Source organism: Mytilus californianus, unplaced genomic scaffold (genome assembly GCF_021869535.1).
Source record: "Mytilus californianus isolate M0D057914Y unplaced genomic scaffold, xbMytCali1.0.p SCAF_15, whole genome shotgun sequence".
Classification (NCBI taxonomy): Eukaryota; Metazoa; Mollusca; class Bivalvia; order Mytilida; family Mytilidae; genus Mytilus; species Mytilus californianus.
In genome coordinates, this window is record NW_026262637.1 from 3,706,726 (window position 1) to 3,725,517 (window position 18,792).

Sequence of the window (18,792 nt, forward strand, 5' to 3'; positions counted from 1 at the left end):
TATAATTTGATCTGTAACTTGTCATGATAAAACAATACACCAAAAATCAAATCAATATCTTCAAGCATGAAGAAAAAAGTGCGGAAAACTGATTTGCCAGACTGACAGATGGACAGACAGACAGACAGACAAACAGACGGATGGAGTGCCAACCTAAAGTCCCCTTTGACTTCGTGGGTAGGGGACTAATAATATGATGTAAATATTGTACAGTCATATTGGTGGAAGAGAGATTTTATTCATATTGTTTGTGAATCCAAAACTACTCAGAAGAGGTGTGCCTACATTGGCTGAGAACTTATATTACAGATTACAGATTGAACAACTCAGATGCATTATAAGATTTTATTCATACAACAAAGACCACAGACTATTATATACTGTAAATTCAGAAATTATTGCGTGCATTTATTATTGCGATTTTGTCATTTTAGACTTAAATGCGATTTTAATTTTTACGATTTTGAGAAAAATCCTGTTTAGTTCATATAAAATATTTCAAAATGCGAGTTTAAATTATTGCGTTTACAACTCTGTCGCATTTGTCGCAATAATAATAACCTCGCAATAATTTCTGAATTTACAGTATATAAACATGTGTACTAACAATTATTATCATATGATGTTATACACAGATCCATACTAAACATTAATAAATACTGTCATAGCTTTAATATGGCTAGAAACAACAAATATGGAAATTTAACAGAACAGCAATATCAAATATTGAATATCAAAGATTCCACAAAACTTAAAGTTACCATGGTTTTTTTGCAAAAATATCTTCAAAACCTGAAAAGAATTTGGCTATTTAAGTACGATTATCTTGTGGTATTAGCTTTTGCACATCCTAGGAAGACTGTGACCATAGATTTGGCTTTTCTCCATCATCCCCACTGATTTGTTGTGACTGACTGCGTCAGAACTAATTAATCTTATATTTATGGTAACCAAACAGGTGATTTCTTTTCGCTTTTAAAAAAAAAATTTATTTCATGCCAAATAAGAGGGTACCGGTATTTACTTTATTCCAACAAGGAAGCAAAAAGTGACTACATGGAAGGCAAATAAACTCATGTGCTGTACCTTTTCCATGGCTTTAATTTTGTTTCAAATAGTGTATAATATTAAACCTTACAAATATCAATTGTTTGATGCTGGTATATCTAAATAAACAATATACTGTCAATATACGGATTATTTTTAAATATCTCAATATATGAACTAATAAACTTTATTAACATCACATTTATACCCAAGGGGTTGATGGCATTACCACAACTATTGGAAAATTGGCATAGTTTCAATAAAAATTGATTTAAAAAGGTAAATAACTTGTTTATTGCTTGTCTTCTACAAAAGCTTAATTTCAAAAATTTTCTTTCCATCTATTTCTTTAAGTTACCCATAAACAGCTGTTGAAATATTGCAACGTGACAAAAAAAAAATATTAAGCATACTTATTCACCAAATTTGAGTTTAGATATTAGAAGATTTGTGGTTAAAGTAATTACTATGTTCCAGTTCATAACCATCATGTCTGTTACATACCACAATCAATTATAAATAATAACAATTACATATCCAACACTGGCCCAGCAGATTGTCAATATAAACAAAATAAAGACATAGTCATAATTTATAAGACAATGACAACATTGTTAACAATTACCATATCAGCTGATTTTAACAAGAATTATATGACTTTTTACTTTGCATCATGGGACAAGCTCACAATTAATTATAATCAAATACAATAGGGAAACTAAAATTTTGCAAAGAAAAGGGAAGTCTATGAATAATTAATCTGTTTGAGAAATGTGTATTGTGTTTTGATGTTTGACAATTTAAAGTTAAATTATGTATAAATGTCATATGGTTCATGGTGTGAGAGCAATGAACAGTAATAAAAAGCCTATTGTTAGCAGATATTCCAACAGTGTATTCATTAGGAACAATGAAGCTATAAATATCAAATAAAACACTTGTGGAGAAAAATCATAAATATTTATAAGTTTTATTGCCCTGTGGGAGGAACTTATTAGAATGCATATGACAGTCAAATTAAATAATTATAACATCATTCAAAAATAATAGTGGAGAAGAAATAATATAAAATAAGGAGATACGGTTTGATTGCCAATGAGACAACTATCTACCAGACTTCAAATGATGTGGATGTCAGTAATTACAGGTCACTGCATGATTAGTTTGTAATTGTAAAAGTTATCTTTTTGTCTGAGGGACTTTTGTACACTTTATTTTAATGGCAATCATAGTTATTTCATAGTCTAATAAACTCATTTATGAAGTCGTAATGAAGAGAACTGATCTAATGCAAGGAAATAAAGCATGAAAGATTTTCACAGGCCTTAAAATGATATCTTCTAAGAAAAAGTGGTAAGGTAATTTGACCACATGCAGAAGTTAAGAGTGAACTAATTGGTACTGAACTACCAAATGTCATATGACATAATTTATCCAGTAAACTGACATAGCTACTGAACTACCAAATGTCATATGACATACTTTATCATGTAAACTGACATAGCTACTGAACTACCAAATGTCATATGACATACTTTATCATGTAAACTGACATAGCTAATGAACTATGAAATGACATATGACATACTTTATCATGTAAGCTGACATAACAACGACATAAAGTACTTGTGACTTTCAATCCAGTGTGTGTAGGCAGTTCAACAATGTAACATACTGAATATACATTACATAGACCTACATTAATATCACTTTTCAATTATAAATATTTCATTCAATTCCAGTTGTTTTCTCTTGAAAAAAAACCCCATATATAAACACATTTTTAAAATCATGCTTTTATGCTATAATAACAAATTAATTCCAGGTAGGTTCCTATTCCTATATTTTAGAGGATCAAATGAGACTAAAATAAAAAATATATATCACAGTCATATATAAATGTGTTTAGAACATGTGGTGTATGTCTGTCCCCCTTTCAAAAATCCTAAATCTGCCCCTGTTACAGTTAGTTATAGTGCAACTTTAAATCATTGTAATGGTCATGCTGTTACTTTCCCACGATTCATAAAACAACACAAATAAGTCATGTGACACAGTATTAAATTAATATGAATAAAAGAATAAAAAATTAACCACTTAAACAAAAATACAAGAACAAATTTAGTCTGAGCATTTTAGGAGCAGTAATTCTAAGTATTTATAAATAAATAATAACTCGCCACGAGGTAGCAAAATATCATCCTAAAATATCACCTTTGACCTTAAAGAAGTCACCATCAAATGGAAATAACATAAAAATAAAATTAATTAAAGTCTGAAGATAGTTAAATAAAATCCATTCACAGGTTTAATGAAAACATTGCTATGGTATGATTTCCAAATAGACAGCTATCCATCAAAGACACAAAACAAAGATATGAGCATCTAAAACGTTACAAAACAAAGAAACAAAGTAAAAGAAAAGTAATAAACACAGTATGGTTAACAGACTAGAATATTAAATATATATACATGTATAACATAACAAAATTAATCATGTTTAGAATATAAAAGTATTAAATAGTAGAATGAAATAAAAATAAATCATGTATATAAAAAATAAAAGTGATATAAATAATGACTAAAATGAAAATGGACAACCCTCAGAAACCTCCCATTAAATAATCTAAACCTCTGAATGGCACCTTTATAGCTTGACTAGCTTGCAATAGATTTAATAGGTGAACATTGTATTCAATGTGAAAATGTGTTTGTTGGCACTTCAAACATATTCAAACTATTAAGAAAACTAGATTTTAACTTGAACCTACAGGTATGACAAATGAATGTAGAAGAGAAATGAAGATCCAAATATCCACCATGAAATAGATGTTTCAACACAATTTAAAGTTTCTTAATCTTCTATAGAATTCTATTAAAATGTCCATGACAACATATGACAATGAAGGAATATTAACAGTTTAACATGGAATGTTAAAAGTACTGGTCATGGCTATATATATGTGTATAATATTACTGGCTTTTTTAAATATATAATATAACTGACTATATAAGAAAGCACATTGCTAGCACTGTGGCTGTAAAATTTGATTAATAGCATTTAAAATACATGGCACTTCTATACAACATAAATGGCTTTATGGTATCCATGGCAACAAGTAATGAACAATTTTAAATAAACCCAGATTTCTATAAACATGATATACTTTTGATATAAATAAAATATTTTAAATCTTTAATATATTTATTCTGTTTTTTTTGCGCAAATTGTTTAATATTTCTCGCTTTAATATGTTAAGAAATGTTATTTAAACATGAGCTAAGATTAAATCAGGAAAATATTATAAATTCAGCTGAGCTGAATTATTTTGAGATTTGACCATGGAGTGATTATTACAGAATTTTCTTCTTTTTGAACAACACTTAAATGATTTGGGGAAATAACTTATTTGACTATTAAGTAACTAATTTTAAGCCATGTATAAGTAAGTTGAAATAGATGAAAATTATCCCCCTTGATTAAAGAAAGTCACAGATTATAACCTTACACAAGTGGAACAATTATAGACCCGTTATTAGAAAGCAAAAGTTACAATAAAAATGGTAACATTCTACATAGACAAATTGTTTCTTCTTATGGTATGGATTTTATTAAAGATATATCATAACTGTCAACAATACATGATACAAAAAATAACAATAATATTGCACATGATTCCTGACTTCCAGAAGAAAGCCTTTCTAAAGTAAATATTGTTCTATTTACATGACAACAAAACATAGCATCTTAACATAGTGACCCAATACTTGTCACTTCAACAATTTCATCAGATCTGTACTCAGTAATTAATACACCAGATCCCGTTATTTCTATTTTATAGAGTGTGTACATGGCAAACATACCATCATTATACATCATAAGGTATTCAGTGAATCAAAAATTCTGTTTCAATGTTAAATTTGAAAATGAGACAATTTTATCATGATTTCAGAACTTTTTCGGAAAATCAGAAAATCGTTTTTTCACTTCCATGTTTACCTAATCCTTTTTTCCAAATACTATTTTCAAGAAGAATACATTAGCAAATATATTTGAAATGTCTAAAAACAAATATATGTGGCATAGAAATTTTCATCTTTTTTAATAGATTTTTCACATGTCCATGTGTATTTTGAACTATTAAATTATTAACATTATATTTTTATCATTTATAAAAACTAACTAACAATATCACTAGTAACAATATTCTTAACAATTCATCATTAATTTTTCCAATCTTGAACATCATAACATTTGTTCAGCAGATAAAAATATTTTTGACATTCCCTCTATTAAACAACAGTGTATATTCTAACAACAATGACACTTGTAAAACATACCTTTCTAAATTTTTGAATGATACATTTGAAGCAAAAATATATATCTTTTAACAATACTTATTTTATACCAATGATTATAATTTTCTTTACTTAAAATTTCACAACAAATATTTAAAAAAAACTCAAACATCTAAATTAAGTTGCTTTACAACCAATTTTAAAATGTAAATTGCTATGGTAAAATAACATTTAAAATATTATACATACAATTTTGACCTTGTACATATATATATAAAGTTGTTAAGCACATATCCCAGTTAAAACAGGTCCCATATTATGATTTATCTGTATATTTGTTGTTTGAGGACATTTTCTATCTTCTGATGTAACCACTTTATAATTCCAGAATCTTGACTAGATACCTCTACATGGTTCCCAGAGAAAACAGTTCCAGTATTGTCCTGAAAAAAAAGACAATTTTTACAAGGTTAAATAAATAAAAATAATGCACAGCATGAACAAATTCTTATTTTCACTTTTATTAAACATCTTGTCTTCTTTCCATGTAGGCGCTCTAAATATGACTTTAAAACGAAAAACATGGCCCAAAAAGTTTTACAACAAAGGATAAAATAACAATACTTGGTCAGCACCTCATAAGGAACATTCATGCCATGTTTGGTTTCATTTCATTCAGTGATTCTCAAGAAGAAGTTCAAAATGTAATAAAATGCTCCGCTGGGGCGCAGCTTGATACGACCGCAGAGGTCGAACCCTGAACAGTTGGGGCAAGTATGGACACAACATTCAAGCTTGATACAGCACAGAATTTGGATTGTAATTAAATATTTGACACAGCATAGGTTTCTGACACAGAATGAATGTGGTCTAAGAACTTAAAAATGTTTAATTTACCTATTCAAACCATATCATTATTATTTGCTTTTATATATAAATCAGAAATAACCAATTTAAAATGGAAAATTTTAAAGAAAAAAAAGGAATAAAAAAATCCCCCCCCCTCCCAATTTTTTGAACCCCCTTATGATTCATCACCCCCAAACTCAATCCCAGCCTTCCCTTTGTGGTATGGTACCTTGTAGTACAATCTCAGAGAGATCCATACACTTGAACACAAGTTATTGTCTGGAAACTAGAAAAATGCTTGTTTTTTGGCCCCTTTTTGGCCCCTTATTCCTAAACGTTTTGGGCAATTACCCCCAAACTCAATTCCAGCTTTCCCTTTGTGATATGGAACCTTGCAGTACAATTTCATAAAGATCCATACACTTACACACAAGTTATTGTCATGAAACTAGAAAAATGCTTGTTTTTTGCCCCTTTTTGGCCCCTAATTCCTAAAATTTGGAGGCAATTACCCCCAAAATCAATCCCAGCATTCCCTTTGTGATATGGAACCTTGTGGTACAATGTCAGAGAGATACATACACTTTCACACAAGTTATTGTCATGAAACTAGAAAAATGTGTATTTTTTACCCCTTTTCGGCCCCTTATTCATAAAATTTGGAGGCAATTACCCCCAAAATCAATCCCAGCATTCCCTTTGTGATATGGAACCTTGTGGTGCAATGTCAGAGAGATCCATACACTAACACACAAGTTATGTCTGGAAGTTACAAAAATGCTTATTTTTGGCCCCTAATTCCTTAACTGTTGGTACCATAACCCCCAAAATCAATCCCCACCTTCCTTTTGTGGTATTGAACCTTATGGTAAAATTTCATAGAGATCCATTCACTTAAACTAAAGTTAGAGTGCGAAAACTAATGTGTCTTCGGACGACGACGACGACAACAACAACGTCGTCATACCAATATACGACCGCAAAATTTTTTTGCGGTCGTATAAAAAGTTAACGACGACAACGGACTAAGACGACGGACGCCAAGTGATGAGAAAAGCTCACTTGGCCCTTCTGGCCAGGTGAGATAAAAAGACAGGAGGGATAAAAACCTTAAATATGTGTAATTATTACTTTACCTTTAATGTAATCACTATTTTCTTGTCTTCATCCAGTAAGGCAGGTACTCCAATTATACTCCTTAACTCAATCTCCCATTCCACATCATATCCACTGGAAAATCTATTTCTATCTAGGTACAGAATATGTCTGTTTAAATAGAAATAATAAATATTTACAACTCAATCTCTCATTTAATATCATATCCACCCAAAATATTGCAGTGAAATATATATTGGGGATTCTGGAATTGTACATTTGAAGAAAAAATTCAAAATATTTTAAAATTCGTGAAGAAATAAGTCGGTGGTACGGTTTCCAATGGAAACTGAAAGGAATGGACCCCAAGGAATTAAGGAATTCACTTCCTATTACAGTATGTGATCTCAGTTGGATATGGGCTCCAATTCTAATTTTAACTTTGAGTATTAAACACATATACTTTTTGTCATGATTATATTGGTAGTTAAAAACATTAAAATAACCTTTGTTAAAAGTTGAAATGATGATTTTGTGAGAAAATTATCTGACCGCTGAAAAGAGTTAAATTGTATAGAAAAAACTTTGGGTGGGTCTGAAAGTGACCATTATAGACAAGTGACCGCTGAATTGAGGTGACCTTTAATGCAGGTTTGACACATCGTATCCAAGGTGTTAGTCTGTTAAAAATCTGACCAAATGGTAAGAAATATGTTAACAGTAAGACTAGAAGAATAACACATTGTCTTTTCAGGAAGATACAAATTAATATATACTGATGATAATAGAAATCCTTCAAAACTTCAAACTGACACAAAATATCCCTTTCACAATGAAAGCTGTTTCTGTTTATCATAAGAATGAATTACATACTATGGACTTATCAGTTAATACTTTTTCACTTTTTGTAACTATTGGAGAAGACCTATTATGATTGATTGATTGATGTTTCCTTAACATCAACACATATATCTCTAACATATTCAGTACAAGATCAAATTTACTATTGTTGGGCATGCAGTGTCTTAATGAAAATAAGTATTAAAGTAGCCCCTGTTTTCACTGAGTAAAAACACTGACCTGTTAGTTATAACAACCAAATCTGCTCTGTCGTTATAACTCAGAGGAGCAAAATCTATAAATACATCAGTCTTAAAGTACATTCCTCCTTTCAATGTGTTAAGTAGATGACAGCCTCTGGCCATATACTGTGAAAATGGCTGTAAACCCTAAAATCATAAATGACAATTATTAATATTTAGCATAGTATATTTTGGTTGGAGGTCAAGTTGTATTCACTTATCAGATTATAACAAAATTATTAAACTTCCAACTGATTTTCTTATGGTTGACATTTTCTTACCCTTTATGGATTGACATATCTTAGCAGTCTCATTCTAACTTTACTTACCCTGTATGGATTGACATATCTTGGCAGTCTCATTCTGACTTTACTTACCCTGTATGGATTGACATATCTTGGCAGTCTCATTCTAATTTTTCTTATGATAGACTTTATTAACCCTTTATGGATTGACATATCTTAGCAGTCTCATTCTAACTTTTCTTATGATAGACTTTATTTACCCTTTATGGATTGACATATCTTGGCAGCCTTATTCTGACTTTACTTACCCTGTATGGATTGACATATCTTGGCAGCTTCATTCTGACTTTACTTACCCTGTATGGAATGACCTATCTTGGCAGCCTCATTCTGACTTTACCTACCCTGTATGGATTGACATATCTTGGCAGCCTCATTCTGACAATAAATCCACCATCCATTTCTGCTGTTCTATAATTTAAAATAGATTACATCAATGAAGTAACAATATAAAGTGCATCATTACCTCATAACCCCTTATACCCACAATCAAGTTCCTGATAGCTATGCTCATGACTTTGTTTTTAACAAAAGAACAGAATATTGACTTTTGACTGCAAATTACTGATGAAAGTGGTTATGAAGTTTTCATATAAACAATTATTCTTTAAAAGGAAATACAACAGAACAAAATGCAAAGTTTAACTCATCAATATGCAACTATAAACACCACAAATTAGTCTAAAATCGGTGAGTATCTCAAAGAGTTGACATATTTTGGAATGGGAGAAGGAAGAATTGAAAGACAAGGGCTAATCTATATGCACCTGCTACTTAGTGACATGGGCCAAAAAGTACTAAATTTTAATCTGACCTTCGAACTCCATCAAATGCCATGCTGACTAGATCCAGGACTCCTCCTATAGGCTGTGTTATCAAGCCTAATAATCCTTTACCAATTCCTTTAAAGAATCCTTCAACCCCATCCTCTGTAGCACCTATAAACAGACAAAAATATACAATCATATTTCTACATATAAAGTAAAATTCATGTAAATAAAGTTATAGATCAAATGAAACTATATACGATTCATTCATTTTCGTGGATCGAGGGAAATTTTTGTTTTCGTGAATATTTGATTTCATGGTTTGGCTAAAGTCTGCATATAATCCTATCAAAAATTTATGCTTCTTTGAACATTTAAATTCATGGTTCAAGCTTACCGACGAATTTCACGAAAATTGATATCCCACAAATATAATGAATCCACAGTATGTCTTGACTAACCAACTCATCATGAAAGAGTCTGAATACCCAGGTAAACTATGAAGACCGCTGACATATTCTCTGTGGCTTTATTTAGACATGCACAGTATGATAATCTTAAACCAGCTACAGTGAGGCTGATTGGTAAATCTTTGGTTTCTTCATCAAATTTTACATAGCATCTGGATATGTGTTTAGTCTTATTTGTATTGGACCCAGACTTATAGATTATTAATGTTTACATTTACCATGTCATGTTTGCCCTTAGTTTCTGACGATAATTTTCAATCTCAAGCAAGTAGCATTTAATGATATGAAAAATTATCACAATAAAAGATTAAGAGAAAAATAAACAAAATAGCCATAATATTTATTATCATTCCATATTATATATTTGAGAGTCCCATCCAAAGTTGAAATATGAAGTCTGGGTGCCTGTTCAGACTTACCATGTATGGGGTCCAGAACAATTCCTGTTAGTCCATATTTAATACCAGATAGGAATCCCTGTCCAGCAAGAGCTAAGCTGTGGGGTAAATCTCTTGGTGGCTGGTGTTGTCTTCTCTGTCTTTTCTGTAAGAAGATTTAAAACCAGTTATTTATTCATAAACTATGATACCATATTTTCAGTTTAAATAATAGTGTTATTGATCAATAGAAAATTAACGTCTTTATTTTCTGAATTTGTGTTTTCTCTATTTTGAACAATTACACCAAAAAGAAAGCTTCGTCACAATGTCACAACTTGTAATACTTATAAACAATGATTAATGCCTTAGAATCATAAAAAATTGTGAGAAAAGGAACTCTGTTTTATAAGACAATGTTCTTGGCTGACAGCATGTTACAGCAGAATTTGAGGCTTTCCTTTGAAGAAATCTGAAAGTTAATAAAATCTATACTGGAAAATATACATACTCTCTGGAATTCTTCATCAAATGACATGTATGCAAAGGCATTCCCTAGTGATCCAGTTACTCTGGCGACTGAATTTGATGTTCCTCCTATAAAAGATTAATAAGTACAAAGAAACTAGTAATATCACAACATTTTAAATTTTTCTTTCAAAGGAAATCAAACATTAATTTATTGAAAAATTCATTCACAAAATGCATTGCATCTATCTTTTTTTAAAAAGATGCCGTTATCAACTGCAAAAACAGTTGAAATACAAATACTATTATAACCAAATAGTCTTATTTCAATGCTATGGAATAAGGAAGTTTATACGAACCTACAATATGGCTGATGGCACTCTGGAATCCTCGAGCCATGTTTTCTGAAAAGTTTTCATCACCTCTCAACGTATCCTGTAAAATATTATACAGGATTTTCTTTTCAATTTACTATTTTTTTGTGACCTGGAGTTCTTTTATAACATAAATTATATCCTATGAATACTATACCGGTACTCGGATGAACAACATTGCCAAATTAAGAATTATTATATTAATGTGTAATTTTGAAATTTTTTTTGACATAAAAAAATTTACTACATATATTCTTCAACAGTTAAAACAATCTAATACCATTGTATTACCCCACATCTGTTTTCTTGAATAAATGTAGCCTGATCAACATATAGCAAAGAATCTAATTCAATCATTGCTAGGGGCCATTTTGAACATACAGTGAAATGAGAGATTTTCACCTGCGAAAGTATGTCTTTTTATATTGGTTTTGTTGAGTGTTTGTATCCTAAATTAATAAAATCAAAATCAAAACTTTATAACAATATAAAAATCAAAAGAGAACACATAAAGGATCTGTATAAGTAATACCAAAACTGAAGATCCCTACCTACATCTACAGAAATATAAACTTAGAAAACAAGAACTTTTATTACTTGTTTGTATTTCTTTCTTAGCATCACTAATTACTAAAATGAGCAGAAAATGAATTACCATAACAGGTTCATAAAACAGTTCACTGACACCTGTTGTCAGATCTTTAAACAGTCCGTATGGATTACCCAGGACATCTAAACCAAGTATGATAACATATAGCTGCATCATCAGCTGTTGTCTGTAATGAGCTACAGCCAATGACCACATCTGACCTCTAGTGATGTGTAATCCCTTCTGTTCAAAATGTACCATTCTGTCGAAAAACAGACAGAAATCAATAAAACAACACATATAACATACCATTCTGGGCTTTTTATAACCAACTATATGGTATGTGATTTTTTTATTTTTGTCGACAGGGTTCATTGCTCATGCTGTGTGAATGTGTCCTGTGCTTGCAGTGTATGCCCTTATATTTAACTGGTAAGGATTTTTTCCTTGTAAGAGAGTTGTCTTCATCTTTTATAATATTAATGTTCTATTTCTTTATATTTATGACCATGTATCATCCTTGCCCCCTAAGTGGTCCTTGGTGATGTCATTTGGTCCGTGGTGGAGAGTTGTCTCATTAACAATCATACCACATCTACTCATTTTATATTCTACTTTCATTTGTCGAAAATATTTCTTTTCTTCTGTGTGGTTAGATGTGGATATCCTTTTATGTTCTTATTCGGTATTTTATATAAAAACAATTTATACAAGATATTTTAAATTTAAGACAAACAAAAAAAGAAATAAATATATTTCTCATATTAAAGTCTTTACTTTGTTAATTCTCTGTTTTTCCTGTGTGATTAACAATGATCATATCTTGTCATTTCTATGGAAACCAATAATCATGCAGACAGGTATTTTGACAGTACAATACATAAAACTAGATGTATTCTAATCATTACATTGGAGACTCCCAGAGAGTTATTAATAATACTTCCCTTACATTTATTCAATGTTAATATCTCTTTTAAGGTTTAATCACTTACTTAAGTTCATTGTCTTTGATTTCAGTCAGTGTAGCTCCTACTGAATTCCGTAGAAACTCCTTTATATCTGAGGCTAAAGAAGGCTGGTCTTCTCCACAGGTATGAGGTGTTCCAGACAAGGAAAAACTCACATTCAACTAGAAATATATAAAACAGATAAGACAAGTAAAAAAAGAAACAGATCCTGAAACTCTTGATACAATTTGGGAATCTGTCAGTTCCATCTTTATCCACAATATAATATTTTGTTATTTTTACATAGATAAATATTTTTAACGAAGATTCACTGAATTACACTATATATTGCATTTAAAGTTATAGTATATTTAATGTTATTTTTAAGGTCTGTATTTACAACAAATTTCAATCTACAATCACTCCATTTTGATGATGCTTGAAATGTAAAATTACCTTGACTGGGGAAATCTTGAAAAATTCAAAAAATATACGATTTGGTAGACTGGAAGCCTGTAATGACAAAACAAAACATTTATAATTATAATGACAGTCTTTTATTGTTTATACAAATAATTTTTCTACAACAATTAAAACTCATATGAAACATAATCACACATTAGAAATACAGCAGTTCCATTTTGTACTTTAGCTGCATGGATAACAACTTAAATAAAATTTAATTATGGCATTTGTTTTACCATTCATATATCATGTATATGCTTGCTTAAATGATACATTGAAGCCTTTATTGACTTGAATCATGTTTATAATCTTAGACTGCTTAAATTAACATTTACCATAACATCAGCTATTTCATGGAGGGGTCTCTGAGCTAGCAACAGGTCTGATCGTAATCTTTCACTCTGAAATTATATCACAAATCAAGAAATATAAAAATATGAATTTATCTTTGAAATATAATAAACATATTTGCTTTTTTTCCACTGTGGAATTTTTTAGGAGCCAAGATTTATTGTAAGTAAAATAAAAGCTGGACTTTTTCTGATATTTTAAATACATTAATATTGTAATCCATTAATTAGCTTTTCAGATATTATAAGTTTTAAATTTGAAATCTCTTCAAGGACATGCATTTTTCCTAAAACTGCACACTAAATAAATACTTCAGTATCAATATACAATATAATGATAGAGCTCAAATCTGCTGTGTCCATAGATAAAAAAAAAATGTATTCATCACAAAAGCATATTGAAGAGAAACATTTATTTCCACTACATTGACAACAATCGAGAAGGCTGTTGAAAGTTTCCACGTCTTCAAGGGACATAACTCAGCATCATATTGTAAATCTAACTGTACTGATCTTACCATTTTTTTATATTTTAGACATGGGAGCCATGCTTTAAACTGGTTTGCTTGATGGAAAAAATAACTCATGAATAATTGACAGACCCTTCTAATGATAATTCTGATTAATCTGAACCAAATCAACTCATTAGTTTCAAAAATGAAGATTTAAAAAAAAAATGTTCAACTAAAAAAGCTAGCAGTAAAGCAGAGTTCATAGAACAATTTATTGCTAGTGCATAAGTTATAATATTATAAAAGAAGTTCATACTCTAATTGAATTTTTTTATTGGCCAGTTCAAAATATATACACACTTGAAATACTGTAAAGAATTGTTCTTCTTCTATCTGCCTAATGCTAAAATCTATAGAGGGATACTAGAAGAAATTAACTTATTCTATTTTGTATATTCAATATTGATTCATTGTTTAAATGAAATGCTACCATTACCAAGTCAGTGAATCCATTTCTGTCAGATTTTGTAAGGTGCTTTTAAGAAAATTGAAAATTGTGTTGATTTTGTGCTAATGTGAATTACGTAACAAGAAAAAATGCTTCAATTTGAAAAAAAAAGCAGCAGTTGGTATTCAAAAAAAGTATGAAAGAATGAATTAAGAATAAATATTCACAGGAAAAGATAGAAAAAATAATGATATGGAACAATTCAACTTGAAATTGAGACTGTTGCTTTCGTTACTGTTCTTCATCTTAAAGGTCACAGTATTTGTTTTATTATTATGCCAAGAAATCCTACTCTGAACATTGTTGAAGTTGACAGGTCTAGTTCACCTGTCAACAAACAAATCTGAATTTGACATGTATCGTCTGTGATAAATAACTAACATTTCATAAAACATACATCAAACCAGAGTTAATAAATTCACAAAAATCAACAGTACAAGAATTGTAGTTAATGTATCACAGCAGAATTGTGTAGCATATCTATAGAATTGTCTTACTCTAGTTAACATGTCCTGAAAATAATGTGTTAAACATCATCACTTCACAATATATGTATCTGTAACATTGATATGTTAAGCAAAAAACTATAAGACCTGAAGTCGTTTTAAAAAGTGAATAAAAAAAAGTTTGGTAACAATGTTAATTACATCATGTCAACTTGGTTTATCCTGCAATCAGCCAACTATTGTACAAATAACAGGTACACAAATAAATTTTTGCTTTATTTGTACTTGTACAAATAAAGTCTTCTGTTACCCCTCTTCCATGTTGAGCAAGCGGTAATTGGGATATTTCTTTTTGCTTACCAGTTCATTTTGGGGTCCTCTTCGCGGTCCGCGTTTAAACTATGTCGATTTCTTTGAAAAATTAGAGACAATGATTTAGATTTTAACAACTAAAGTTTCAAGTGTTGGGTGTAAATTTCAGGATAAAAACAATATATGTACATTGTCAGAAAATATAAAATTTATTTGTACTCGCTGCGAAACAGGAGAAAAGCTCGGCAAGCCTCGCTTTTTGTCCTGTTTCTAAAGCTCATACAAATAAATTTTATATTTTCCGACAATGTACATATATTGTATATATATATCACATGTTGTGGAAGTTTCTTATCTTGTCTTTATCCTAGAAGTTGACATAGACAATGGGGTTAACTTCTACATCATTTGGTCTTTGGTGGACAGTTGTCTCATTGGTTATTATACCACACCTTCTTATTTTTATATTTAGAACTAAAATACAACAGACAAGAGACAACTTCAGTTTTCCCACTGTGAACTTTCCAATCTAGAAAAAAAATCCAGAGGTGATACTGAACACTGATTCTTGACATCAACCATACGACTTTCTAAAGAGATGGCCTAATCATTGCCAATAGGAAATGTTGGTTTTGTCTCTTTTGCTAGTGGTATATGCAGGTGCTTTTGGAATGTTGTATAACAAAAAAAGTTCACAAGGAAGGGAAAATTGAAGTAATCTTTTTGGAAGGAAAGATTAATTCTCAACTGGTCCTCACAGTTAATTTCCAGATGTAGGTATAAACAATATTTTTTTTCTCACTTCAATGAGTATGAACCTCCTGCTTTATACAAAGACCAGATAAACTTAACTACAATCATCTGCGACCGTTAATCTAAGGAATAATTTTTGGTATGATTTGTTTGCCAGATAAAATCCTATATTATTTTACCTCTGACTTTTCTCTCTTAAACAATGAAGAGAAGACATCTTGTATAGATACAATGAAACCCCAGTCCAACTGTACATTTAATTCTTGCATAATTATCTGGAACTGTCTGCAAAAAAAGATCAATTGAAACAGCATTTGTTTATATTGATTTTATTAGATTTTATATAAAAGAATGATTTTTAATGATATATTTCATTACAGTCAAAATATGTTGTGGTATCATGGTTTATACAGGGACATGTTGCTTTCTTCTGAATACTGTAAACTCAGAATTAGCTGCATGCATTTATTAATGTGATTTTTTTTATATTAGATAAAAATGCGAGATTAACTATTGCGATTTCAGGAAAAAACTGCTAACAGATATATGTATTAGCTATCAAAATGCGAGTTCTTATTGTTGGGTTCCTCACCCAGTCGCATTATTCACTTTAATAAAAACTTCCCAATAATTTCTGAATTTACAGTAGTCTGTTCTGTTATGCTTAGGAAGGAATGTCAGAATTTGAAAAAAATGGAAGTTCAAATGCATATAGAAATACTTTTTGACCAGTATACCACCCATTCAGAAGGTAAGTGCATTAAACACACAGGGGTATAACAAGTTCATTGTATATAAAAACCACTCTATGGGGGGTTAAAAACTAATATACTATACCTAAAAGTATCAATATTGTTTTCAGGAACCCTTCTTCTGATCATGCCAAACTCTAGGAATGGTTTGGGTCCTTTCTTCTTAACTATATACATAGGTATTGGTGAGGAATACAAAGCTGTCTGGAAATAGGCATCTAACAGCTGATTGTCTACCTGTAAATTACAAATCTGATTAGTACAGTTATAAACATAGATATAGGTGAGGAATACAAAGCTGTCTGGAAATAGGCATCTAACAGCTGATTGTCAACCTGTAAATTACAAATCTGATTAGTACAGTTATATACATAGATATAGGTGAGGAATAAAGAGCTGTCTGGAAATAGGCATCTAACAGCTGATTGTCTACCTGTAAATTACAAAATCTGATTAGTACAGTTATATACATAGATATAGGTGAGGAATAAAGAGCTGTCTGGAAATAGGCATTTAACAGCTGATTGTCTACCTGTAAATTACAAATCTGATTAGAACAGTTATATACATAGATATAAGTGAGGAATACAGAGCTGTCTGGAAATAGGCATCTAACAGCTGATTGTCTACCTGTAAATTACAAATCTGATAAGTACAGTTATATACATTGATATAGGTGAGGAATAGAGTGCTGTCTGGAAATAGGCATCTAACAGCTGATTGTCTACCTGTAAATTATAAATCTGATTAGTACAGTTATATACATAGATATAGGGGAGGAATACAGTGCTGTCTGGAAATAGGCATATAACAGCTGATTGTCTACCTGTAAATTATAAATCTGATTAGTACAGTTATATACATAGATATAGGGGAGGAATACAGTGCTGTCCGGAAATAGGCATATAACAGCTGATCGTCTACCTGTAAATTACAAATCTAGTTAGTACAAAGTCTGATTTTTGGGATGAATATATATAACTGATCTTATACTTATAAACATAACATGTTGGAATATGTTTTGTATATCAGTATGTATCACTACTGATATCTCTGCTTTAGAGACTGATTGTAGACAACTTAATTTTTCTTAAAGACAATTATGGATGTATTTGTATACTTTGTGCCTTTGTGCACTAAAGTATAAATCTGGTATAGAGACTGATCTGATTATATTATACTTTAAATTGTTTGATTGTCGTCTTTTAGAATGACCTTGACTTTGAATGATTTAGCAGGTAAGAATTTAGTGAGGTTTCAAGTCTTTGTATACATAATTGTCTTATGTTTGGATTTACCTACACTTTTTAGTATTTTGTATCAAAATCAGAAGATGAGGTATGATTGCCAATGAGACAACTATCTGTCCATCAGAGTTCAAATGACATGGCAGTTAGCAAATATTGGTCACTGCTTTCATCAATGAATCAAAGCACCAAGGGCGCTATAGGCAGTTAATTAAAAAAAACCCAAGGCGAACATGGCAGAAGCTTAAGTCAAGATTAATATTGTAGAAGAATTGGTTTAATTTTTTATCTCAGCTATTTCAAGTTAAAAAAATGTCTGTACCTTAATGTTTCCGCTATCCAATCCTACCATTTTCAAAAGTTATTTCTAATTTATCTTAAATATGTTTCCTTTAAAATTAGCCTTAAATGAAAATTTTTATAGGCCCAGACATAACTCAAAAAATAATTAAAGTAAATTCAACCTAGACTTATTTCTTGCATCAATTAAATTCTATAATAAACAAATAATAATTGTAACAGGATACAGGATACTGTTACGCAGTATCCCAAACAAAGCTCCAATAATTCGTCGCCTGGCATTGGGCCAAGTCCAGTACAAATTGGTTTGGTCAAGTAAAGTGATTTGCATATGTGACGCCTAGGAGATTGAATCTGTATGTCATTCAAACATTCTTGAGTTGACGAACAGGAATATATATGGTTTAGGGGTGGGGAACTCGACCTTTTTCAAGTTCTCAAAAGGTGGGTATTGATCCCCAGGGGACTCTCCCTTTATTTCATTTGATTTGTTTTAATGTCCAATACAAGAATATATATGGTTTCCGGGTGGGGATAT

General features: G+C 30.6%; 1 protein-coding gene across 8 annotated transcripts in view; it reads right to left on the reverse strand.

Annotated features, from left to right (window-relative positions):
- Nucleotides 1–329: 329 nt before the first annotated feature.
- LOC127725225 (intermembrane lipid transfer protein VPS13C-like) overlaps nucleotides 330–18,792 on the reverse strand; it is a 144,021-nt gene continuing 125,558 nt past the window's right edge. For 6 of the 8 annotated variants that reach the window (XM_052232080.1, XM_052232084.1, XM_052232083.1 and 3 more), the window contains 15 exons: nucleotides 16,793–16,944; nucleotides 16,135–16,240; nucleotides 14,942–14,956; nucleotides 13,470–13,535; nucleotides 13,126–13,182; nucleotides 12,715–12,851; nucleotides 11,789–11,984; nucleotides 11,119–11,194; nucleotides 10,803–10,888; nucleotides 10,334–10,457; nucleotides 9,492–9,615; nucleotides 9,022–9,088; nucleotides 8,371–8,519; nucleotides 7,332–7,461; nucleotides 330–5,789 (listed from right to left, as the gene is read on the reverse strand). In XM_052232080.1, the coding sequence (XP_052088040.1) occupies nucleotides 5,670–5,789; nucleotides 7,332–7,461; nucleotides 8,371–8,519; nucleotides 9,022–9,088; nucleotides 9,492–9,615; nucleotides 10,334–10,457; nucleotides 10,803–10,888; nucleotides 11,119–11,194; nucleotides 11,789–11,984; nucleotides 12,715–12,851; nucleotides 13,126–13,182; nucleotides 13,470–13,535; nucleotides 14,942–14,956; nucleotides 16,135–16,240; nucleotides 16,793–16,944 (1,605 nt within the window). In that variant the 3' untranslated portion in view covers nucleotides 330–5,669. The remainder of the gene's footprint in view (nucleotides 5,790–7,331; nucleotides 7,462–8,370; nucleotides 8,520–9,021; nucleotides 9,089–9,491; nucleotides 9,616–10,333; nucleotides 10,458–10,802; nucleotides 10,889–11,118; nucleotides 11,195–11,788; nucleotides 11,985–12,714; nucleotides 12,852–13,125; nucleotides 13,183–13,469; nucleotides 13,536–14,941; nucleotides 14,957–16,134; nucleotides 16,241–16,792; nucleotides 16,945–18,792) is intronic. The other 2 variants (XM_052232085.1, XM_052232079.1) reach the window with 1 other exon arrangement.